This window comes from Lactuca saligna, chromosome 7 (genome assembly GCF_052625555.1).
Source record: "Lactuca saligna cultivar CGN05327 chromosome 7, ASM5262555v1, whole genome shotgun sequence".
In the NCBI taxonomy this organism is placed as follows: Eukaryota; Viridiplantae; Streptophyta; class Magnoliopsida; order Asterales; family Asteraceae; genus Lactuca; species Lactuca saligna.
The window spans coordinates 26,605,317-26,631,392 of record NC_136423.1 but is presented as its reverse complement, the minus strand read 5'-3'; the positions used below and the strand labels follow the sequence as shown (position 1 = coordinate 26,631,392).

The following is a 26,076-nucleotide window of genomic DNA, read 5'->3' as shown; positions in this document are numbered from 1 at the left end:
CGGTGATTTTCTTTATACAGGAGGTAGCAACTCGAATCCAACGGATAACGAGTTCCAAACTTATTTAAAAGAGAATATAGTTAATTATAAAAAAATATTTCTCAATGCTCGGGTGGTGGAAAGTAAACGCGATTAGGTTCCCAACACGGTTTAACATCCCACACTGAACTCCTGTCCTGACTGGGATTCCTCAACTTGGTTCCCCATAGTCTACGGCACATCAATTAGATGTGGTCCTAAAGTTGGGAAGTTTCCTGAACATCGAATTCACATTATCCCTCATACAGATAGCTACTTAGGCCACCTTTTCCTTTCCTGATGGGGATACGAGCTCATCCCAATTTCACGCTTGCTTCTATCCTAGGTACCTGAACGGTTCTCCCTCACTTTAATCCGACTAAGTCTCCACGACATATGAGAAATGGAAGGATTTTCGGTCCTTCCTATCTTCCTATGATCGATCTGCTGACAACCAGCGCTTACTAATGCTAGCGATTCATTACTAGCCGAACTTACAAGACCATACAACTTCTGAAGACTATATGAACACTTTTTGAATCCCAACAATACTGATAACTCCAGATGCCTTGAAATGATACCACACTCAGATCTTGAAGTCCAATTAACCGATGCTCAGAGCAAAACTTCAGTAGTAGACCACTTCCCTTGGCGACCCCATGATTCAATCTGAGTATAATGATTGAATCCTCTGAATCCTGACGAGGGTGGGTAACCATCCTGCTGAACCCTGACCACATACCTTCCACATAATTCCCCCGAACCGATCTCGACCATAAACTAAGATGACACCGAACACTCTGAACCAGCAAAAAGGAAACAAACCTTCCCTAACCACTTTGAAATTCACGGTATGCAAATGGCATATGACACTACTTGAAGATGTAACTCATATATGAGCAAAGAAATGAATTGGATATATGCTTTACCCAAACTAATGCAAGATTCCAACAACCATAAACACATATATAAATAACCTAAAATAAGGAAAAAGATACATACCTACAGAAATCATCTCCTCTCTGATGGGGCTCCTGCCCTACCTTCTCGTCCATCGGTGATCCTCAAAGAAGCCGAAGTCGGCGCGCTCACTGCTCCTCCCCTCAATGTCGGACATTCAACCTTCTTGTGGCCCACCCGATCGCAGTGAAAGCATAATGGACTTGCTCCTTGAGTACAATCCTTGCTGACGTGGCAAACTTGGCCACATTTGTAGCAACCCAAACCCCTGGAACGAAAAGCCCCATCATGTAGTTTCCCGTACGTGCTGCACTGACTCCGTTCCCGTTGGCCTCTCGAATGTTGGTCAGAAGTCTTGGGTCTCTTCCCGGGACCCTCCAAAGTATGCACCTGATCTGACCTCTTCTTCTCAATGTGCTCCAAATCAATCTCCTGCTCTCGGGTTCTAGAGATCATATCATTCAGGGTCCTGCACACTGAAATACTCATGAATTTCCTGATGTCATCTCGCAAAAAATAGTGACACCTTACGTTATTTATCTACACGTCTGCTACATACTTTGGTACCAATAAAGCCCTCTCCCGGAACTTGGTAGTGATATCTGCTGCCATCTCAGTAGTGTGGCGGAGATCAAGGAACTCTTGTGCCAACTGCTGCACCTCAATCGCCGGTGCAAACTCAGCTTAGAACTTGGTCGAGAAGTCACCCCATGACATAGCATCGACAACATCATCACCCAACTCACTACCGATATCCTCCCACCAATCACATATTCGATCCTTCAGCAGGCAGGAAGCATATCTGACCTTCGCCTCCTCGGGGCAGAAACTCATCCTGAACGCATTAGCCATATCTACTAACCACTTCCAACTGACAATAGGGACCTTCTCCCCATGGAACGCAGGAGCTCCACAAGCACGAAAATCCAGAAAAGTTTGTGTACGAGCTCCAATGATAGCCATAATCTCCGTACGGAATGCGCCCAAGCGCTCATCCATTATCTCTGAAACATAACAAGAGATATTCAATGAAATGAACTCCCGCAACTGCTCGCTAATCAGCTCAGCAGCTGCACTTGATCTGGAACCCGAACCTGAATCATCTCCCTGTGAGCTCATCTCCAAACTGAAATACAATAAAGACAACAATAAGAACATGCCTAAAAAATCCACCTCTCATAAGCTTCTTAGATTCTCCAAGACTCTCACTGATTTGAGTATGGATCTTGTGATTTCAGTAGTACATCCCCAATACTACCTTCCACACCTATCCATACTTTCCTCAACAATCCTCCTGAATCCTCTAAGTCACTTCTTCAAACCATTATGGTTGTACTCACTGAACCATACTACTAACCCACTGCAACATATACTAGGCTTTCCTAGGTTCCCGAACCCTCTCAGTCCTTAACTGCTGAAGGATTCCCATTAATGTCAACTAGTTACCTTATGAATATAGCCACATGCAACAGAGATCAGATAATCCTTCGAGTAAAAGACTCATCCCTAAAACAGTTGGACTCAGACGAGAGCTATGCAATATGGTTAATTCCATCACTCTGAGATTATCCGGTATGTGCCCTATGTGACTTAGCATATTCACTTAGTAGCTAACTCTTATTGCTAAGAGTCCCACAAAGCCTAAATCAAGAAGCATTCGGACAATGGAAAAACTAACCAACATACTCCATTCAAACCATTATATCCTCTAATAAGGAATCTGTATTAGCATGCAATTCGAAGGCTCAAACAATCAGGCATAACCTAAACATGCCATCCTACCACTGGCTGATCAATTCTAGCATGCAAATCTACAAACTCATATAATCATACAAATGCATCTCTCTTAAATCCTTAGCTCTAATCTAGCATGCAAATCACATAATCATATCATATCACATAATAAACATATATTGGTATTTTGGGAACCACTTACTTGAGCTCGACCGATTGCACGTATCACACCCCTTTTTTTTCTTAGAAATTCTTTTTGTAGAAATGATTTTCTTTTGAAAATTTTCATACCAAGTCCTGAGTTTGAGTTTAGACACACCCAAGAGTATGCCCGAATCCCTCAAACCAAGGCTCTAATACCAACTTGTATCATCCCAAAATTCATGACCAAAAAATTCATTTTTAATATAACTAAAACACATTTGTAACTTGGTTCACACATTAAAAAGCATTTCAAATAAAACATTTATCAGAGTTCTTTCCCAGAAATCACATATTACGGAAAACACAGGTATATGCGTTGTGATTGTCCCGAGCTCCTTTACTTGAAAAATGGAGGTACCTGAAACCAAAACTGAAAATCGTAAGCACGAAGCTTAGTGAGTTCCTCAAATACCACATACCATACAATAAACATACTACCTAGCATATCCGGGTGCTGGCCTACCCCTTCGGTCTCTTTCAACCAGATACTACCATACATAACTGTGAGCCATACATATCATTCATATATCATAATCAAATAAGATGTTATGTGCCGATACATCGTCTTGCCATTATGCCACAGGCTACCATGTGGTCTTTCTTGCCAAGCTGGGGGCCACCCCTGGCTCTTACAGATAAGTGCCAAGAGCTACGTCTAAGTCTTCCATGCAAGCATCACAAAGTCAACTAGCATACATACTACTCTACTCAGCTAGTTAGCATAAAGTGTTCTAGGAGCCATCTCCTGGACTTTTGTACATAATGCCTAGGGCTAACCCACGGGTCTTCCTACAATACATAATAGCATACAATGTGCCAGGAGCTGCCTCCAAGTCTTTTAATACAAAAGGCATAGGGCTAACCCCGAGTCTTCCTACAATATATAAACCAAATGGGCAGACATTGGCACCTTCGATCCATACAAACAGTAAGGAGACTCACCTCGATTGCAGAAGCTTTCTGGAAGAATCCCTAGCTGCTGCCCCACCGATTTCCTGAGCTATCAATACCAGAACCAGATAAAATCTTAGTTAATAGGCCAAAACCCTCAAGTTTGACCCAAGGTCAAACTTAGTCAAAAGTCAACGGTCAACGGAAATCAAAGTCAACAAGTCAAACTTCAGGCTGAGTACACCCAACGTACTCGGCTCGTACGTATGGCATACTTACCAACCAGAATCAGGACCCTATATGAGTACGCGCAACGTACTCGAAGGTACTCCCGACGTACCCGACCAAATGACACTTTTCCATTAAGTGCTTCATCTCTTAAGTCCTTTCATCCAGAAACTCAGATCTAGCCCCACAACATCATTCTAAGTCATAAAGTTTCCACCTTTATGACTTTTCATGTCTAAAAAAGGTCTAGTAGCTAAAACCTTAACTTATCAATCCATTAAGACAACATGATTCTCTCATGGAAGGTACAGAAGGATCAAGATTACATTTTTATGGATCCTAAAAGCTCCATAATGGATAAAGTTTCCAACTTTATCCATTAGAATGGTCCAAACCACCAAGATCTAGCCTTTAAGCATCAAATGGGACCACAAGTGCATCTTTTTCAACTTAATCCATTAAGTCCAAGTCTCCAACCTTAAGATCTGAATCACAATGATGTTTAGATGGATAAAGTTTCCAACTTTATTCATAATAAGGTGACAAACTTTCAAGATCTAAAATTTATGCACTAAAATGACCAAAAGCTCATAACAGCCAAAACTAGCTAGATCTAACAAATGCATCATCAAGATTCAAACTTTATACCTCTAGAAGATAGATCAAGGTGAACAAAGTCTAGATCTACAAGCTCCAATGCAACCTACACTTCTACAAGAAGTTCATTCTTCTCCAAGGTGCACCATACATACTCCAAAGCACTCAAAATAACATCCATTTAGCTCAAAAGGCTCATCTAAGGTTAGGGTTTCATGAAAGGGGTGTTGGAGGGGTGGAGGCTGAGAATGGAGTGGGTTTGGGAGAGTTAAGGAGATTAAACCACGAAAATAGGGTTTGGGCACTGATTTCGTCCGCCCAGCGTACTCAGGATTCCATTATTAGGTCGAACGTACACCTTTTTGTACACCCAACATACTTAGCTTGGCCCAAAACCACCCAAACTTCAAATAGTCACAACTTCTTCGTTTTTACTCTGTTTTCGACGTTCTTTATATCCACGGAAAGGTATTGAGGAGTTCTACAACCCAATATAATTACTTTTGACTTAAAACACATGAAAAAATAATTCATAATTCATAAAAGAAGTCTGAAACACTACATTCTCGTTTTACCCTTTGACTTCAAATTGCAAATAGAACTATTGGGTCACATAACTACATTACTCACATCCAATGGGCCTAAATCTTACATTTTTTAAGGCCCTAATCCTTATGATGACTGCACTTCAGGCCACAACCTTGAATTAGGAAATGAGTCGGAACAGAGCGGTATAGATAGTAAACAATGCAAGAATTCATTCCGATCTTCTCCACCATTTAACTCATCATCTTTGGATGCTTGACAACCTTGATGTTAATATACGACCCCGAAGATGAACTGAAAGATCATTTTTCAGATGAAGACTTGTTGCTTTAGTTATGATGCGTTGTTTTTTATGTATTGAATAATGTTTCTAGGTATCAAGTCATTGTTTTAATTTATTAAATCGTATGTTGTTTTTTAGGTATTCAATAATGTTTCTAGGTATCAAGTCATTGTTTTAATTTATTAAATCATATTTTAACTTTTAGTTTATTGTAACTTTTTTGTTTAATATGAAATGTTTGTATTTTATAAAAATAGAATTTGTTTAACTTTGATTTTTTTAAATACATCTAACGTGCTAAGTTTGCCATCACTTTCCAACTTTTTTTCAAGATGGATATACTAAATGACAGCATGCTTAGATGGAAGCAAAATAAAACTGATATAACAACATGCTAATGTAACGACGTAACATTTTTTTGACCAAATTTTTAAATTTCAAAACATATTGATTCCAATAAATAAACCATAAAATGCCACAATGTCAATTCATCAAAACTCATGTTCAAAAGAAAACATTATATAAAACTTCAGAATCCTCTAAATCATAAAACAATCTTCGGTGTGTGTACAATCAAGCCGGTGCTTTCCCATGATCTTGAGAAGTACTTGAAACACATAACAAATAATACGCTAAGCACAAAGCTTAGTGAGTTCCCCAAAATACCATACACAACTCATTAGCCACTCTAGGCCATAACTCAATAAGACCCTCCGGTTAATGTGTCTCAGTGGAACCCTCCGGTCCTAACTCAATAAACTCACAACAACAATATTCAACATAAATCACAAAGATATAATGCAGAATATTACAATACACAGATCAACACATAAAACGACTCAATTACATAAAGATACCACTCTTGGTAAGTATAGTAAGAAGACTCACCTCGTAAGTAAGCTAAGTGAATGAATACTTCTCACATAAGATAATTATATCTAATTAACTCTTTAAATCACACATTTCCTAAGTTATATCTTTCTCTCTCTCTCTCTCTCTCTCTCTCTCTCTCTCTTGAAGTGGGAAAAAGACCATTTTACCCCTCCATGGTTTCCTAAAGACAAGGTTGACCAAACCCTAAGTCAACAGAATTCAAACTCGAGTCAACAGTCCATGTTGACCCTATTCGTCGAGTGCACCTATGGGACTCAAAGAGTCTGCTTGCCATCCACAAAATCACTCAAAAGTCCGTCTCAACTTGCCGAGTTGCTGCACGATCAAAACCATCGGGACAACCCTATCCGACCCATCGAGTCCATCTAGACTCTTATCTCATTCAATCGATTTCAAGGCAGAGAACCTTCCCAAACTCTAGATCTACACTCCTAAGGCTCATCTATCACGTAAAGTCACAAGCTTTATGTTCGTGCATGTCATTTAGAGCTTAAAATGCCAAAACACACCTCAAAAAGGGGTTTTCACTCAAGATCACTATTATGGCTGGATAAAGAAGGAATTTTGGACTCTAGGGACCTCACATGGTCCAGATCTAAAGTTCAACCCTCTTAATGAACATAAAACACTCAAGGTCCTCATATTTGGGTGGAGAAACCCTAGATTTCCAAAATCATGAGATCTATTCAAAATAATGAGAAAGGTGCAAGCTTTATACCTTTCCCAGAAGCTTTGAAGTGAAACAACCTCGGATCTAGCAACACCTGCTTGTCCCTTGGCTTGGAATTCTTCCCTTCTCTTCACAGGATGCACCAAACACTCAAAATTAGCAAAACACACTCTCTCTAAGCTCAATGGCCGTTTTGGGTTTACTCTCATGGAAGTGTAGCCGCAAATGAGGCTATAAGTGCCTTTAAATAGGCCCCAAACCTGGGGATTTAAGGTTTCTCATCCCAACGCCTACTCGGCGAGTCGACTCCTCGGACTCGTCGAGTAGATCATTAAACCCACGTGGCACATCGCGACTCTACTCGACGAGTTGGAGCACCGACTCGTCGAGTAGCTCAAGAGATAAATAAATAAATAAATAAATAAAAAATAATATACTTGGAAGTCCGGATGTTACAACTAAATTCACCACAACTTCTATTAATATAAACGAAAATGTAAGACCCAACTAGTTATTGTTAATATTCAAATAATAACCACACATTGTTTTAATGAATTACATGCTTATATTCTTTTGGAATCCACATAAAAAGGCATATAAAACACAAGATAAGTATATAGATAACAAATCTACTTTATATTCTATAAATGGAAATAAGGCATATGGATAAGGGCGTTAAAAAGCATCTACACCTCCAAAACTAATATTTCACTTTATTTCCTATTTGTATTCTATTCCTTTATGGTCTCATTTTATACTCTATTTTATATAAATAAATAATACTATTTCAAATATAGAGTAAATTATTTATTTGCATCAAAATAGAATAAATTTTTTAGTTGCTGATTCTAGTTTCTTCGTATTTTTCGTTTATATATTTTACGTTTACTGGTTATAATTTAAACAATTGTAATTTAAATGTAGTAATTAATATTTATATATCATATTATACATTAAATGATATTATATAATTTTCATATTTTATGTTTATTAAGTTGTGAGAGATGTATCACCGATAGAGACCGATATGACGATATGTTAAAATAGTTAATTCTAATAATATTTTTCCGATATGTTAAGATAGTTAATTCTAATAATATTTCCTTGACATACATAGTTGATTATTTATGGAAAACTTATATATATATATATATATATATATATATATATATATATATATATATATATATATATATATATATATATATACGTAATATTTATTTAAAAGTGTGTTGAAACGTTTTATTTAATAAGTCGTGCTTTAATAAAATTAAAATTAATTCAAATAAACTATCTACGCATAATTTATTTTATTATGAACTTTGTGATAATATAACTTATAAATTTAATGTAATTAAAAATAAAATATATATTTTAATTGAAATGTGATATTTTCATTTGTACGTTTGATTCATACACTTAAAAGATAATTTAATTTTTATATCATTTATTTTAATTAAAGAAAAGAATCATGATAGTATGATAGCAGAAATAAAAGTTAAAACATCCATTTAATTTGATAAAGGAAAAAATAAATAGAAATATCATCTTAACTTTTTAAAAAAGCTAATTAACAGACGGATTGCTTTTAACCATCAATGAAAGTTAAAAAAATATATATACTAAGAGTATAATTTTTTAAAATAGCAATAATACAAAAAATAAAATAAAGACAAAATACTATTTACATACTATTTTTATTCTATTTTGATATAAAAAATCAAGTGGATCAAAGATGGTCTAAACATGTCACAGAAAGGTTCCCCACCCAACGACGACCAAGAAATCCTTAAAATAGAAGACTTTAATTATTTAATAAAAAAAAGTGTATAACCAATGGTTTTGTACTCGTGGGACACACTTGCAAACACTCTCCACTCTAAACTTACATACATACATAAATACAACAAATCTTTACACGGCACCCCACTATTGATGTGGGTATATAGAAGATTAGATCTCACAATCCATGTTTCTGATCATGTTAGACACAAATTAAACACTAAGAATTGTAAAAAAGTGTTTTTAGATCTCACAATCCATGTTCTGAATCATGTTAGACACAAATTAAACTATAAGAATTGTAAAAAAGTGTTTTTAGATCTCACAATCCATGTTTGTGAATCATGTTAGACACAAATTAAACAATAAGAATTGTAAAAAGTGTTTAAGATATTAAATATGTACACGACACGTAATTAATCTATGTCGTACGTGACACGATATGATTAAATACATTTTTAATTGTGTTACACAAAAACATATATTTACACGAATTTATTAACACATTGTCTAATACCAATATTTTTAAGCTAGGAAACATATGTATTTGATTTGTGTTTACACGTGTTTAAATGTGTGTATACATGTCACATGTCACATTTATATAAATGTTTATACGTGTTGCGTGTCATACAAATTAAATTCATGTTTTATACATGTTTAAACATGTAAATTCATGTTTGATATATGTAAAACAGGAAACAAAAATTTAAAATTCTTATATACAGAAAATTCGTGTCATGCTCGTATCATGTCAGTCATGTATCAAATTTTCGGATCTATTGAAGATATTGCAAAAGTATATATGGACAAGTGAAAATATCACAAACAAACTAGAAGAGGCCAAACTTAAAACATGCATAACGGATGATCTATTGGTAATTTGGAGGGCCCTTTATACGCCAAAAGCTCTTCAGAGAGCTCCTGACAAACAATCAAATGTAGGGATGAGCAAATGGATCGGGGAACCGGCCGGAACCGGTACCGGAACCGGAACCCGATGGAACCGGTCGGGCCGGGACCGGGACGTTATTTTTGTGGATTTTTGGAACCGGGAACCGGTAGGAACCGGAACCGATATAACCGAAACCGGTAAAACCGGCAAAAACCGGAACCGTATGATGCTATTTTTCAAGGACCGGTTCCAACATTTGAAGACACAACAAGAACCGGTAGGAACCGGGAACCGGTAGAACCGGAACCGATAGAACCGCCGGTCCGGTTCGGTTCTTGATTTTGGCCGAAGCCGGTTCCCGGTTCCGGTCCGGTTCGAGCCAGTTCCGGCCGGTTCGGTCCTTTTGCTCATCCCTAATCAAATGTCTACATGTTATTGCTAAAATGCAGCGTTTAGATCCCAATTTTAATTTTACATACTTTCACCTTGTTTTTCTATTTTTATTTTATTTTGTTTCTATGTCAGGATATTTATCTCCATAAGTTCTGATATTTCTATATTTATTTAGAATGTTAATTATAAGGAATTGATGTCAATTTTAATTTTATAAATTTGGCAATACCTGCTATATACAAGGTTCTTGAAGTACCTTGGAAATTAATAAAAAAAAATTATTTCTTTACTTTGCGATTCTTTGAACATTTCTTATTCTTACTTATGTTTTGATGTCATTATAGCTATCCACCATGGTGCAACTAAAAAATGTAGACATGTCGTGTGTCACATATATATACATGTTTACACGTGTCGCATGTCATACAAATTAAATTTGTGTCTTATACGTGTTTAAACATATAAATTCATGTTTGACATATGTAAAACATGAAACACAAATTTAGAATTCTTGTACATGGAAAATTCGTATCATGTTTGTATGATGTCAGTCATGTATCAAATTTTAGGATCTATTGAGATATTGCAAAAGTATTTATGGACAAGTGAAAACATCATAAAATAAACCATCACAACGAAGAAACCTAACATAAAACATGCATGACTGATGATCTATTGGGAATTTGGAGTCCCCACAAAGCTCTTTAGAGCTCCTGACAAACAACCGAAGGCCTACGCGTTATTGCCAAAATGCAACGTTTAGACCCCAATTTTAATTTGAGGTGCTTTCACCTTATTTTCTATTTCTATTTTATTTTGTTTCTATGCCAGGATGTTTTATCTCCATAAATTCTGATATTTCTATGCGTATTTAGAATGTTAATTACAAGGAGTTAATGTCAATTTTACATAAATTTGGCAAACATGTTATATACACGGTACTTGAAAGTTTTATGAAGTATCTTGGAAATTAATAAAAAAAAATTATTTTCTTTCCTTTGGGATTCTTTGAACATTTCTTGTTCTTACTTATGTTTTGCATCATTGTAGCTCTCCACCATATGACAACCAAAAAATGTATAGCCCACCCCACCCCATTTAATCGGTCAAATTGCCAACACAAAGAATGTAACTTACAATGTCTCCATAACCAGACTAAACAAACAAATTATTTTTATAAGGATAAGGACATTCATGTGTTTTACATAAACAAAATGCCGTTCCATGTTTTTGAACAAGACAACAAGTTACAATTTTCATTTCATTGACAAAAAAAGCTGCAAACTTTATTGACACGAGTCTCAATCTTAATCACGATCCAAAATATTCATTTTATGTCACATCGTAAATAAAAAACAAACCGAATTATCTTAAGAAAGAGTGATTATGGATACGTGTGAAAAATCATGAAATATTGTTGATATCCATAAGCTAAGAACACCAACATCATCTACCTAGAAGTCATTCTTTAACAATATCATCTCAAGAATCATATCCTCATCACAAAACTATAAAGCAACCGCATATCTCTATGCAATATACACTTGTACCAAACGCTCATTTCCATATACTCTATCAATATCTTCTGATTTTCTAAAGTCAAACCCATAGCATACTCACAATATGCATAGCACTATTCAAATATTCAAACTTTTGATGGGATGTTACATGAGACAAGTTTGCAAAATTAATTTCATTCCGAAGAACATATTCCATCATTACAAAAAAAAAAAAAAAAAAAAAAAAAAAAAAAAAAACCCTATAAATAAACGTCAAGATGTCTCAAATTTTAACCAACCCAAATCCCCAAAACCAAATCTTTATAAAAAATGACCACAGTGAGGGCTCTGTTATCTGAGAATCCAGCTGTGATTTTTAGCAAAACAACATGTTGTATAAGCCACTCGATCATATCACTCATAAGAAAATTTGGAGCAAATCCTATTATTTATGAGCTTGATGAGCTTTCTAATGGCGATGGAATTGAAGAAGAGTTAATGGAGTTAGGTTGCAACCCTAGTGTGCCAGCTGTGTTCATAGGGAAGAAGCTTGTTGGAGGTGCTAATGAGATTTATAGTCTCAATTTGGAAAGCAAGCTTAAACCACTACTCATTGATGCTAATGCTATTTGGATGTAGTATTCAATATTAATACAGGTGTACCTCATCTATTTACTCAAATATGTTTTTATGTTCTCTTTTTGCTGTTTTAAATCGGCTAATAATGATGTCACGTATTGTAACGTATACATGGCTTCTATATATACTTTTGTATTAGCGATAGTTTGACTTCGAATAAGTTATGCATTTTGTTAACTTTAAATTGTGGTTAAATGCAATAAATAAAAACCATACTTTCGTCTTTCTTTTTTTTATATAGATTCTTATTTTCATTGTGCTTTCAACTTTTTTTTTATTAAGGCATTGTACTTTGAAAAATATATTTATAGCATTGTACCTTTTTTTTACATTATATTTTGAAAATTCTACTCATTTGTACAAGTGAAAATTGCTTTGTATTTGGATGACATTGCTATATTTGGGTTTTTTTTTTAGAAAAAATGACTATATAAGGAAACAAGAAAGTGGAAATTATTCAGAGTAATGGTACAAATATACAAATTACAAACTTTGTGGAATTGTGATTTGAAATGATTATTAAAGAGGAAAAAGTTAAGAGGTTCATTGGAGAGTGATTTCAGTCACCTTCTCCCATGATTTTAAGGTTTTGTCTTCTGTGTCTGTTTTGTACAAAGCAAGACGTGATATTGGGAACTTCAAGCTTTGAACAGTTTCATCAAGAGCATTGGCTTTCTCTTGAGCTCTTTTCTTTTCTTCTTCGGTTAAATCAGCATAAAGGATGCTCAAATGTGGCATATAAGCTGTAAATGTAACAAGAATAATTGTTCATCAGCGAAAGAGGAAAGTGTCTGAATAAAAAAAAACTAATTAACTTAAAGATGGAAGAGGATTATACGAGTTGAACTCTTGTAGCCAAAATGATTCCAGCAGTGTGCACCGGTTTCCATGACCTGAAATAATGAAGCTCGTAACATAAATATGTTCGGGGAAATGGATATGAAAGTATGAAACTGAAACAATTGTTATGGTGGATTCACTGTATTGTTTGACTTCTGAGAAGTGAAGGTTAAGACTTTCAGATTTCAGATTAGATCTGTAATCTTTTGAGCATAACAATTGTTATGATGGATTCACTTATTGGATTACATTATCATATCAATGAAAATTTCAAATCTGGAACAATTCATTTGAACCTAAAAGTCGTATATGAATCCGATTCGAAATTACCTCAGTCGTGGGATGAAGCAACAAAAACACACACTGATAGAAGAAAGTTCCCGTCGCAACCTTCTCAACGGTGGCATTATAGGCTTTCAAACCGTCACAAGCCTTCTTGAGTTTGTCACGCGCCTCCTCCTCCGTCAAGCTGATAGCTCCGACAACAGTCACATGCGGCTCAAACTCAGGTCCTCCGAACTCCGATCGCAGACCGATCATCAGTTTCTTCAGCCTCTCCGTCACATCTTGCGGCGGAAGCGCCCATACCGAATAAACATCCTTCTTGGGCTGCTGTGCTGCTTCACCGACTTGTACATCCATGGAAATCGAAATGAAGAAGAGAGTCAAACCTAGGATTCCGAGCAGAGAGAGAAACCTAATCAGAATACGGCGAAATCTCGGAGAGATGAACATTCATGCGAAAGTCTGTGATTGGGAATCGGGAAGAAGATGCCATTTTTATGCATTTCTTATAATTGATTCAGTTTTAGGGTTTGAATTCGGAAATAATTGATTAATGAGTTGTTAAAAGTGTTTAAGAATTAAGTCTTCTATAAGTTTTGGGGATGTTGACTTTGGTCTAAAAGTATTAGCCCACATTCATTTTAAGTCCCTGATGATAAAATCATTTCAAATTGCAGTGGCATTGAGAAATCAAGAAAATTATAGTAAAAAATTAGTTACAGCAAATATGTAAAAGGTTAGAATTCAATGCGGGAAGCCTCATTTGTAATCTTTATGTTTTTTTAGGGAAAAAATAAAATAGGGGAAATATGTAAAAGATAATGAGTGCTTATATTGTTCTTTTATGTAAACATGGAAAAAAATAAAATAAGCCAAATATAATAGCAATCAACTCCCATTTTTGTTGTTCTTTGTGTGTACAAACTTACATTGCAACAATCATTTTACTTAAAATTTACTGTTATAGAGATCATTTATGTAAATTTAGTGTGATTAATCATAATTATTGCCATTTTCTTTCAAAGTATAATTGGGTATCCATCATCTATCAATATAATTTAGAAATATGTGCCTGGTTTTCTATGTATGAGTGTGTTTATTTGTGTTTTTCTTGCTTTTTCGATAAAAATAAATGAGCTTTTTCCTAATTATAGCAATGAAATCTCTAAGTACAATGTTACAACTGAATTCGGCATTTGATTGTCTTGTGTTGGTTTGAATAGTAAGCAAAACAAGCATCAAAATTCTTTTTGAAAGTGCATGATAAACAAGGATCTCAATTATAACAATGTACTTTCAAAATACAATTCTATAATCGAGAATCGATCATCTTTCAATGTATTTTTCTCAATATATTTGTGCTTGTATGTGTACTATAAACACATAACCCGGATCCGAACCCGTTTATCTTTCATGTATATTGTACACATGTTAATTACCTTTTGATTTTCTAGATAACTATAGAACTAGTCTTCCACATTTGTTGTAACAGATCCAATACATTCGGATCTCTGTGTATATGTACCTATTTCATTCTCAGTGAAATAAAAAAAGTTCTTTTCACACATTTATATGGTATCAGCCAGGTCTCCTTTCTCTCTCTAAAAATCACCTTCTCCCACTACCGATTTCATGGCGACTGAATCAAATTCCTCCTCTTATGTCGTCAATTCTCTTCCCCTCTCCACAAATTCCCTCACCCTAGTCCAATTCCCTTCTTCGCTGAAATTAACCTCCACAAATTACATGAGCTGGAAAACCCAAATTGAAGCTCTACTTTACGGATTGGACCTCTACAAATTCATTGACGGTACCCATCTCCCTCCGTCACCTACTATCAACGAAGAAGGTGTATCCACCCCTCACGCTGATTACCCAGCTTGGTTCCGCCAAGACCGCCTTCTTTTTGGCGCCATCGTTGGTACCCTTTCCCCCGCCATTGTTCCTTTGATCACAGGTGCGACCTCATCTCTTGAAGCTTGGAAAATCTTATCCAATACCTATGCTAAGCCTTCTAGAGGCCACATCAAGCAGCTACAGCACCGACTCAAACAAACTACCAAAACATCTTCTTTATCCATCACTGATTATATGCAAACCATCAAAACCATTGTTGATGAATTAAGCATATTAGGCAAGAAAATGGATCAAGAAGACATTACCGATGCCATCCTCACAGGTTTAGACTCCACAGCCTACAAACCCGTTATTGAAGCTATTCATGCCCGTGATACCCCCATTTCCTTCTCTGAACTTCATGAAAAACTAATAAATCATGAACTCTCTCTCATTCAGACACCCTCAGTTCCTACCTCTATTCACCAACCTACCACTGCCTTTGTTGCCAACAAACGACCCCCTACCAGATCCTGGAACAACCGACAAACAGCCACAAACACTCCCCTCTTACCTACCCCTACATCAGCTCCACACAAAACAAATAACTCACCACGCCCATTTCTTGGAAAATGTCAGTTCTGCTTTGCTCAAGGTCACTCCTTATCCTCCTGTTATTCATTCAAGAATAAGTATCCTCAGATTGCCTTGCCATCAATATCTCGCAACACATACACTGTCAACTTGGCTCAAGCCCCTGTTCCCTATACTCCCAACAACAATCCATCTTGGTTATTTGATAGTGGAGCCTCTCATCATGTGACTAATGACCTCAGTGCATTGTCTCTCCACACACCTTACGACGGTACTGATGAGCTGGTTATTGGTGATGGTTCGTCTCTCACAATCTCTCATATTGGCTCTCTTTATCTTAAGTTTTCCAATACATCTTTCAAATTAACTAATGTCCTCTGTGTTCCTTCTATCTCCAAAAATATCATCTCCATATCTCGTTTATGCATTGATAATCATATACTAATCCAATTCTATTCATTCTATTTTTTTATCAAGGATCTCAAAACACATCAGATGCTACTCCACGGAATGGCTAGTCAAGGAATCTATGAGTTGCGTTCCACTCATCCACATTTGGCTTTTCTCTCCAATAAATCCATCCCTTGGCATCACAGGCTTGGACATCCACATATTAGAGTTTTAGACCACTTAGCTTCTTCTATTCCTGCAATTATTTCCTTGAAAAACAATTGTAATTCTTGTTGCATTAATAAAAGTCACAAACTTCCATTTCATCATACTTCTCTTACTTCATCACGTCCACTTGAACTCATCTTTTCAGATGTTTGGACCTCCCCAATTCATTCAATAGATAATCACAAATATTATATCATTTTTGTCGATCATTTTACAAAGTATACATGGCTGTACCCATTGAAACACAAATCTGATTCTTTAACCACATTCATAAAATTTCAAAAACTTGTTGAAAATTTCTTTCAGGTCAAAATTCAACAGTTCTTTTCCGACAATGGAGGTGAATACATCAAGCTATCTTCTCATTTTGCATCATGCGGTATCTCACACCTCACCTCCCCTCCCCACACTCCTGAACACAATGGGTACGCTGAAAGAAGACATCGCCACATTGTTGAAACTGCTTTATCCCTACTATCTCATGCACAAATGCCCTTACAATTCTGGACTTTTGCTGTTACCACCGCTACCTATTTAATCAACAGGTTACCCACAAACACTCTTAATAACACCTCCCCATATTTCCAGCTTTTTCATAAAACTCCCAACTATGAGAAACTCAGAAGTTTCGGCTGCCTTGCTTACCCATGGTTACGTCCTTATACACACCACAAACTTGAATCTCGCTCTAAACCATGCATCTTTGTTAGTTATTCATCTTCACAAAGTGCATATCACCTTCTAGATCCTCTAACCAACAGAATATACACATCACGCCATGTTTATTTTGTTGAAACTGATTTCCCGTACACCAGACTCACAAATACACCTCCACCATCTATCCCTGAACCAGACACTTGGCTCCACCTTCAATTACTTCCTCTTTCACCTTCCCCAACTTCACCACCTCATATTACACCACCACCATCTCCTCCCTCCTCTCCAGACCCATCTCCACCTCCCTCAACATCCACTTCACCTCAATCCTCTCCATCCACCTCTCACCCGTCCCCATCCTTATCTGTTGACTCAAACGAGTCTTCCAACTCACACCCTACTCCAAATCAACCCACTACCACTTCCGCACCTACTTCCCATCTCAACCCTCACAAAATAATCACTCGCAAAAATCCCAAACCCAACCCAAAATACCATAATGCTGACTTTCTTCTTTACCATGCTACTCCCTCATCTTTTCCAGAACCTCATACCATTTCTCAAGCCTTGAAACAACCTTCATGGCGTAAAGCTATGCAGAATGAGTATGATGCTCTCATACACAACAACACATGGACATTGGTTCCTCGTGATTCAGCCCCAAATGTCATTGGGTGCAAATGGGTCTATCGTAGTAAATACCATCCTGATGGTTCTCTTGATCGATTAAAAGCACGCCTCGTAGCAAAAGGTTTTCATCAAAGACCTGGACTTGATTATGTTGAAACCTTCAGTCCGGTTCTTAAACCTGCCTCTCTTAGACTCATTCTCTCATTAGCCACTTCTCAAAACTGGTGCTTGCGCCAGTTAGATGTCAACAATGCATTCTTGCAAGGACATCTCACAGAGTCTGTCTACATGACCCAGCCCCCGGGCTTCATTGACTCCACCTTCCCAGATCATGTTTGTAAACTAAACAAAGCCATTTACGGTCTCCGCCAAGCCTCTCGTTCCTGGTACAATGAACTCAAATCCTTCTTATTATATTCCAACTTTAAACCCACAATCTCTGATTCCTCATTGTTTGTTTATCATTCACAAACCTCTCCCATCTACATCCTCGTTTATGTAGACGATATTATAATTACAGGTCCAAACACTTCTCATGTTTCAGCTTTCATAAATTCACTTGCTAAACGATTTTCCCTAAAAGATCTAGGTACTCTTTGTTACTTTCTTGGAGTCGAAGTTGTTCATCATCCTCATAGCCTTTTTCTTTCCCAAACCAAATATATTCTTGATCTTCTTCACAAAGCTAATATGACTGATTGTAAGGCATCAACCACACCAATGTCCAGCTCTCAACCTTTGACTATTGATGATGGTACATCTATTTCTAATGTTATAGATTACAGGTCACATGTTGGAGCTCTTCAATACTTGTCCCTTACAAGACCCGACATCGATTTTGCTGTCAACAAGCTCTCACAATTCATGCAACGCCCAACCGACATGCACTGGACAGCCCTCAAACGCTTACTACGTTATCTTCATGGCACAATGCATCATGGTCTTCTCATACAACGCAAGTCCCCACTACAACTCCATGCCTTCACCGATGCCGACTGGGCAGGTGACAAGCAAACTTATCGCAGCACTTCGGGTTACATAGTCTACCTTGGGTCTAATCCAATAGCTTAGAGTTCTAAACGCCAACCAACTCTAGCCCGCTCATCCACTGAAGCTGAATTCAGGGCAGTTGCCTCCACCACTACTGAAATGCAATGGGTTATCTCCTTATTATCTGAACTCGGTTACAAATCTCACACTACACCAACCATTTTCTGTGATAATCTCAGTGCTACACACTACTCGGCCAACCCTGTTTTTCATTCACGAATGAAACATTTAGCACTTGACTTTCACTTTGTCCGGGAAAAAGTACAGGAAGGGTCTATTCGTGTAACTCACATCCATGGGGACGATCAGCTAGCTGATGCACTCACTAAACCCCTTCTCCGCCACAGATTCAACACTCTTACCTCCAAGATTGGTTTCCTCTCACGATCGTCCATCTTGCGGGAGCATATAAACACATAACCCGGATCCGAACCCGTTTATCTTTCATGTATATTGTACACATGTTAATTACCTTTTGATTTTCTAGATAACTATAGAACTAGTCTTCCACATTTGTTGTAACAGATCCAATACATTCGGATCTCTGTGTATATGTACCTATTTCATTCTCAGTGAAATAAAAAAGTTCTTTTCACACATTTATATGTACATGTAGGGATAAACATATGGACCGGGAAACTGGCCGGAAACGGTACCGGAACTAGAACCCAATGGAACCGGTCGGGCTGGGACTGGAACGTTATTTTTATTGATTTTTGGAACCGGAAACCGGTAGGAATCGGAACTGATATAACCGGAACCGATAGAACCAACAAAAACCGGAACCGTATGATGCTATTTTTCGAAGACCGGTTCCAACATTTGAAAACACGACAAGAACCGGAAACCGGTAGAACCGCAGGGCCGGTTCGGTTCTTGAATTTGGCCGAAGTCGGTTTCTGGGTCAAGTCCGGTTCCGGCCGGTTCGGTCCTTTTGCTCATCCCTATGTACATGTGTGTTTATATTTGTTTTTGTGGCTTTTGTTTCTATAAATTTACTTTAAATTTAGTGCTATATGGGTCATTTATGTAAATTTAGTGTGTTTATATCCACCGGTAACTATTTATATAAGGATATATGACTTATCAAGATCATTTTTTTTGTTTTGTTCACATTTAAGTAATTTTTTTTTGTATATATTTAGGTACCGTTGAAGTGTTCACATATAACATTATAACTAACTGTAGCAAGTTACATGTAACAAGTTACAGTCGGTCATAATGGTTATATGTAAATATTTCCAACAAATTCTTTACCTAGACATGTATAAAAAAAAGTTAACTATATATAAACAAAATAATTCAATTTCATTTCTTTTTTATTTTACCTTTTAATTTTAATTTGATATAAAATTAATAAATATATTATAAAACGACGATGTGTTTTTTTATAATCATAATGTGTTTTTGTTTGGTATTGTTTGGTAGATAGATTAAAAATCCAGATATAACTATCAATACTTTATAATTTCTACGTATCTTGCTACTATTTGAATTAATTTACCATAGAAGAAAAAAAATCTTTCTACACATATCAAATAAAAGGTATCAATTACTATAAATAGAAACGTTGACTTGGACCAGCCAGATGATTATGCAAATTCAAACGTCTAGGAAAACACCACATGCACACCATTACAATCTACAAGTGTCCCAAGACCACCACCACCTGTCACTCACCCTCCACCTTCCAATCTCACTCGCCACCTCACCTCACGCCCCCCTCCACCTCATACTCCTTATTAAACCCACCATGATCATCGTCTCAACCTCATATTCTCATACACCTTCAACAAAACGCAATATAGTTACCCTCTTCCTCGATCCTCCATGGCTTACACTCAACCAACAGACGGTGCCGGCGTCGAGAAGAACGGCATCCCGCCGGGAAAACCAATGTCAATAGGGACACATATGTTGGACAAAGGAGCTAAGATGCTGCAGTCGTTGAAACCCATAAAGCAGATGAGTCAACATGCATGCACTTTTGCTTTATACAGCCACGACATGTCTCGACAGATCGAGACTCACCATTACATCACACGAATCAACCAGGATTTCCTCCAGTGTGCCGTTTATGACACCGACGACACCTCCGGCAGACTCATAGGGGTGGAATACATAGTCTCTGATCGTATTTTTGATACTTTGCCACCTGATGAACAGAAACTATGGCACTCTCATGCTTATGAGGTATGTGATCAATATTTAATGATCATGATCATGTCGATCTATTCTAACAAAGTAAAGATTGTTTTTTTTTTCTTTTCTTGTTATATGAAATATGAAGATACAATCAGGGCTACTAGTGCACCCACGGATCCCGGAAATGGTCGCCAAACCGGAGCTCGAAAACATGGCCAAAACCTATGGAAAGTTTTGGTGCACTTGGCAAACCGACAGAGGTGAAGTTAATAACTATGAAACATTCTCGAGAATTTCAAGTGTTTTTTTTTTTGTTGTATTGAAGTATGGATGGTTGATTTGAAGGTGATAAGCTGCCGATTGGGCCACCGTCGCTAATGATGTCACCACAGGAGGAGGAGATTGCCAAGGTTAAGCCGGAGTTGGTGGAAAAGAGAGATGATAAGTACAACATATCGACTGCTGCTATTCGGGGTTCGAGAACTGATATCATGAGGCAAGCGAGGTTGAATCCCATGGCAGATTACTGGAGAGAGCATAAGAAGTGTTTTGCTATTGATGTCGAAAGTGCAGAGATGAAGAAGTTGCCAACGGTTAAGTTTTAAGTTGTAGTATTGTATATATGATGTGTATATATGAAGTTCTGGAACGAGTCGCTGTATGTGGGATTGTCCCTATATAGTGAAAGGAATTTCAGACGCAATAAATTTGAATAAAATTAACTTGTATGTGGAATGATTTCTTGTACGTGGAGCGGAGTTAGCTTATTTTTTTTGGGCAAGCAAAAAAGTTAACTTATAAACTAGTTAAAATGTTATTAATCTGTATTTCACGCACACAGCTAGCTGAAAATATTATTCGAGCTTTTATAAAAGTTATCGAGCTTAGGCTGCGTTTGGTTATTTTTCAACATATTTTAGGTTGTTATTATAGACTAGCTTTTTTGAAAAAACTTTCTTAAAAGTCTATTTAGATTAGCATTTTAGAAGTTTTTAAAATTTTTTTAAATATACCTTTTAATTAATTATAAAACATATTTTTTTTAATTAATTATAAAACATATTTTTTTTAAATATCATTTCATATCATTTATATTTTTCAACTAAAATTTAGTTTTTAGCTAACAGTTAATTTTTTAGTTTTTAGCTATTTTTAGTTTTTAGCTAGTACGTTAAATATAATCTTAGACTGTTGAAACACACAGTTAGCTAGTTTATTTTATTTTTCGAGTTTTTTTTTAAGTTGTCATCGCAAGCAAAAAAAGTAGTTTATAAGCCAACTTTTTAAAAAACTACTAAAACTAACTTTTTAGAAGTTTTTAATTTTTTTTTAAGTATACCCCTTAACTAATAATAAAAACACATTCTTTTACATGTCATTTCACATTTTCAGCTACTTTTTTAGCTAGTTTTTCCACCAGTTTATCAAATATTATTTTTTATCAGTTAACTTTTCAGTAATCAGCTAATATTTTATTTAACAGCTAGCTTTTTAGCTAAAGTTAATACGCGAAACATAACTTTAAAAACTTGTAGGTAGTTTATGGTACAAAACACATTTTAGATGTTTTCAAGACTTTCTATGTTTAAGATGAAACTTTTCATGAGTTTCTATGTTTAAATGAAACTTTTCATGTGATGAATGAAGAAAAAAAATTTATATGGATATAACGGGTAACGAACAATAAGTTGTGTTACAATTCTTTTTTGGATGGTAAAATATTTATAGATTTTAGAATCATAACATTACTATGCATGATCTGTTGGACTCTATTGAGTAACTCCACAATTTCTGACAAAACGTCTATGTTTGGTTTTTTTTAAGGGTTTAGTTTGAGGATTATAAGTTAGTGTGTGTGTGTGTATATATATATATATATATATATATATATATATATATATATATATATATATATATATATATATATCCGGTAAGAAATTTTTTTTGGTAGGAAGGTAAGAAGTTTTTTTTTTACATACTTTTTTGACGAACAAAGGAAATGAATCATTAGATGAATCAAAAATAATATGATTCACCAAAAAAAATCTCAAAAAAACACACCGATGATTCATTTATATAATGATTTCGTTATTATTCACTAAAATTGTCATAAAATTGTCATAAAAGTGAATTTTTTTCATAATTTACTTAAAAATAAATCATGAAGATGTTTTTTTGGGAATTTTTTTCTTGTGAATCATCTAATGATTCATTTTGTATGTTCGCTAAAAAAATATATAGAAAAAAAACTTCTTAACTTCCTACCAAAATTTTCCTTCTTATTTGATCTTGACTATCTCTCTCTCTCTCTCTCTCTCTCTATATATATATATATATATATATATATATATATATATATATATATATATATATATATATATATATATATTCTATTTTTAAATCCAAGTTTACTAAAATCAAATCATGTTATATATTGTCAAGCATGGATTATTGAATGTAAAACAACAGTTTTATAAAGTTATTGAATGTAAAACAACAGTTTTATAAAAATACTCATTTAGGTTCCGATCATAGAGGATTTTTATATTTACACTTTGTCCCCTCAATTAATCTTTATTTCATTCCTTATAATTTTAAAGTTAGATTATTGGTATTTTATACATTACGATTTGATCCTCTATTATATTGTAAAATTACACTTTGATCCATTACATAATTTTTTTAATAATCTTTTTTTTTTTTATCAATTTATTTAGGATACACTTTCAAGTCTTATTTTTGTTCACCCCTCCGTATATAATTATTGGTATCCAAATTTTATTTTGAATTTTTGTGTTCCATTTTATCTGGTTTAATCGTATCCGTAGTATGTATAGTGTCGAACTGCATTTTTGAACATATTGGGGCTTCCGCATCATCGTGTGGACGGTCCAAACTCTAGTTTAGTTTAAAAACTAACTGTTACGTTAAAAAAAACCAATTGAAATTAATAAGCTAGTTAAAAACTATTAAAGAAAATATAATTCTTTTTATATTAGTTAAACAAACTTTTAAGAATGGTTGTTTACTTAAGAATTGTATAGATTTATTTGTATTTAATAACAATTGTATATTTAGGTATTTAGTAATGGTTGTTTACTGAAGATTTGTCTAGATTTATTTGTATTTAATAATAGTTATATATATATATATATATATATATATATATATATATATATATATATATATATTTAGGTAGATTTATTTGTATTTAATAATAGTTATATATTTAATTATAGTGTGTTTGGCTCGTTGGGATCTAATCTTCCCAGAGCGGGCGAGAAGACCTCAGTTGGAGAGGACACGACATGACAACTTTGTCTATTTTGCGAAGATGTATAAGATGTTTGGTTGTAAATCTTAGGATTTTAATAATAACAATGTTAGGGTATAAATATTTTGCGAAGATGTATAAGATGTTTGGTTGTAAATCTTTAGGATTTTAATAATAACAATGTTAGGGTATAAATAGGAATAGATTCCAAGCTTTGTAGGAATTCAAGTTGAATGTTAGGGTATAAATAGAAATAGTTTCCAAGCTTTGCAAAAAATCAAGTTATAATCGTTTCTTTCATTTAGTGAAGAGTATAAACTTATAGCATTCCTAATTCCTTTATTATTTTTAGTTTTATAGCTAGAGCCAAATACCATTTATTTTTAAGTACTCAATTTATCTTCAATATTTAGCATACATTTGATCCTATAAATTCCAACATCGTTTCTCTAGAGTGCCAACTAAACGATCAACATCGTTTCTCTAGAGTGGCAACTAGACGATAAGATTCATGTAAATCATCCTTACTTTCCATATAAAAGGTAAAGCAAAACGTAAAGTACTAACAAAATTTATCCAAGTGAAATGGAAACACTGCTTTAACCTCTAATCGTCTGAGCCAAGAGCAGAAATATAAAGTAAAAGCAAAGCATGGCATAACATCATCAACTTGTTCTAATTAAATCAATACAAAAATAAAACCAACATTCATGGGAACTTCGGCCCTTCCAACCTTTTCATCTCTGTAGGTTCTATGTCAATTGCGTAACCCTTTCCATTCTGCATCCAGAAATCCGAGGCTCTTGCATTCCCAGGTTTGGATACTGGAATATCTGCCCTTGCTTTCCTAAGCTCATCAGTTTTTATCTTGTATTTGTTGTCCCTCACAAGAACTAGCTCCGGTTGTACAACCCCCATATTTACTACTTGTGGCGACATCATTAGTGCTGGTGCACCAAGTGGAAGCCTATCACCTGTAAACCAAACAACATCAGCGAAAATATTGTTTACACTTTACAAAAGAATCACCATCTATACCTATATATGATCATTTCTTTGTTATATGTTACAACGCTACATATGTTTGAGGATATATAACAACAAAAAGAAAGATATATCAGTCTTACCTCTATCGACTTGCCATGTACACCAAAACTTTCCATAAGTATGTGCAATGTTTTCAAGTTCGGTCCTATGAAGCATCTCTGGAACACGTGGATTTACCCATAATCCTGATGTAACCTTGACACGAGTGAATATTCAATTACTAGACACATTCATCTTCTCTATTTCAAGAATATTTAACACAATGACATAAAGTATACGAAGCTATCAAAATGATTGTATTTATCATCTTGCTTATGTCTTTTTGTCTGTTGAAGAAAGAAAACAATTAAGAAAACCTCATGATCATGGGAATGCCACAGCTTTTGTTCATCAGTAGGCAAAGTATCAAAGATTCGATCAGAAACAATGTATTCCACCCCTAAACAAATATCACACACTAAAATTATTCGAAAGGAAATATACCACATCTTTAATAACAAACCAACATTCCATGAATTGAACATTAAAAAATCAACCATGAATTTTATACCGATAAGACGAGCAGAAGGATCATCGGAATCATAAACTGCACACTGAAGGAAATCTTGATTCAGACGAGTGATGTAATGATGAGCCTCGATCTGTCGACTCATGTCATGGCTGTAGACGGAGAAGGTACACACATGCTGGGTAATTTGTTTAATGGGTTTCAATGTTTGAAGCATCCCAGCACTTTTGTCGACAACTTTATCTCCCACTGTCATGGGTTTTCCCGGAGGGACCGATCCGTCGCCCACTGGCATCACGTCGGGAGCTTTATCGCTTGAAGCCATCATATCGGAGCAACAATTGTTTTCCGATTTGGCG

General features: G+C 35.5%; 3 protein-coding genes and 1 pseudogene across 3 annotated transcripts; 2 read left to right on the top strand and 2 right to left on the bottom strand.

Annotated features, from left to right (window-relative positions):
- Positions 1 to 11,888: 11,888 nt before the first annotated feature.
- On the top strand, positions 11,889 to 12,456 carry LOC145004817 (monothiol glutaredoxin-S1 pseudogene; annotated as a pseudogene).
- Positions 12,457 to 12,664: 208 nt separating this feature from the next.
- LOC145004816 (cyclic phosphodiesterase-like) lies at positions 12,665 to 13,895 on the bottom strand. The gene is made up of 3 exons (XM_078963817.1): positions 13,404 to 13,895; positions 13,072 to 13,126; positions 12,665 to 12,976 (listed from the first exon to the last, which is right to left on the bottom strand). The coding sequence occupies exons 1-3, from the start codon at positions 13,806 to 13,808 to the stop codon at positions 12,777 to 12,779; spliced, it is 660 nt and encodes a 219-aa protein (XP_078819943.1). The 5' UTR covers positions 13,809 to 13,895; the 3' UTR covers positions 12,665 to 12,776.
- A 6,678-nt stretch (positions 13,896 to 20,573) lies between these two features.
- On the top strand, positions 20,574 to 21,494 carry LOC145006762 (oil body-associated protein 2A-like). The gene is made up of 3 exons (XM_078965817.1): positions 20,574 to 20,936; positions 21,034 to 21,148; positions 21,234 to 21,494. The coding sequence occupies exons 1-3, from the start codon at positions 20,574 to 20,576 to the stop codon at positions 21,491 to 21,493; spliced, it is 738 nt and encodes a 245-aa protein (XP_078821943.1). The 3' UTR covers position 21,494.
- Positions 21,495 to 24,767: 3,273 nt separating this feature from the next.
- Positions 24,768 to 26,076, bottom strand: LOC145006129 (oil body-associated protein 2A-like). The gene is made up of 4 exons (XM_078965221.1): positions 25,760 to 26,076; positions 25,566 to 25,648; positions 25,290 to 25,404; positions 24,768 to 25,136 (listed from the first exon to the last, which is right to left on the bottom strand). Exons 1-4 carry the CDS (start codon positions 26,043 to 26,045, stop codon positions 24,871 to 24,873), a joined length of 750 nt encoding a protein of 249 aa, XP_078821347.1. The 5' UTR covers positions 26,046 to 26,076; the 3' UTR covers positions 24,768 to 24,870.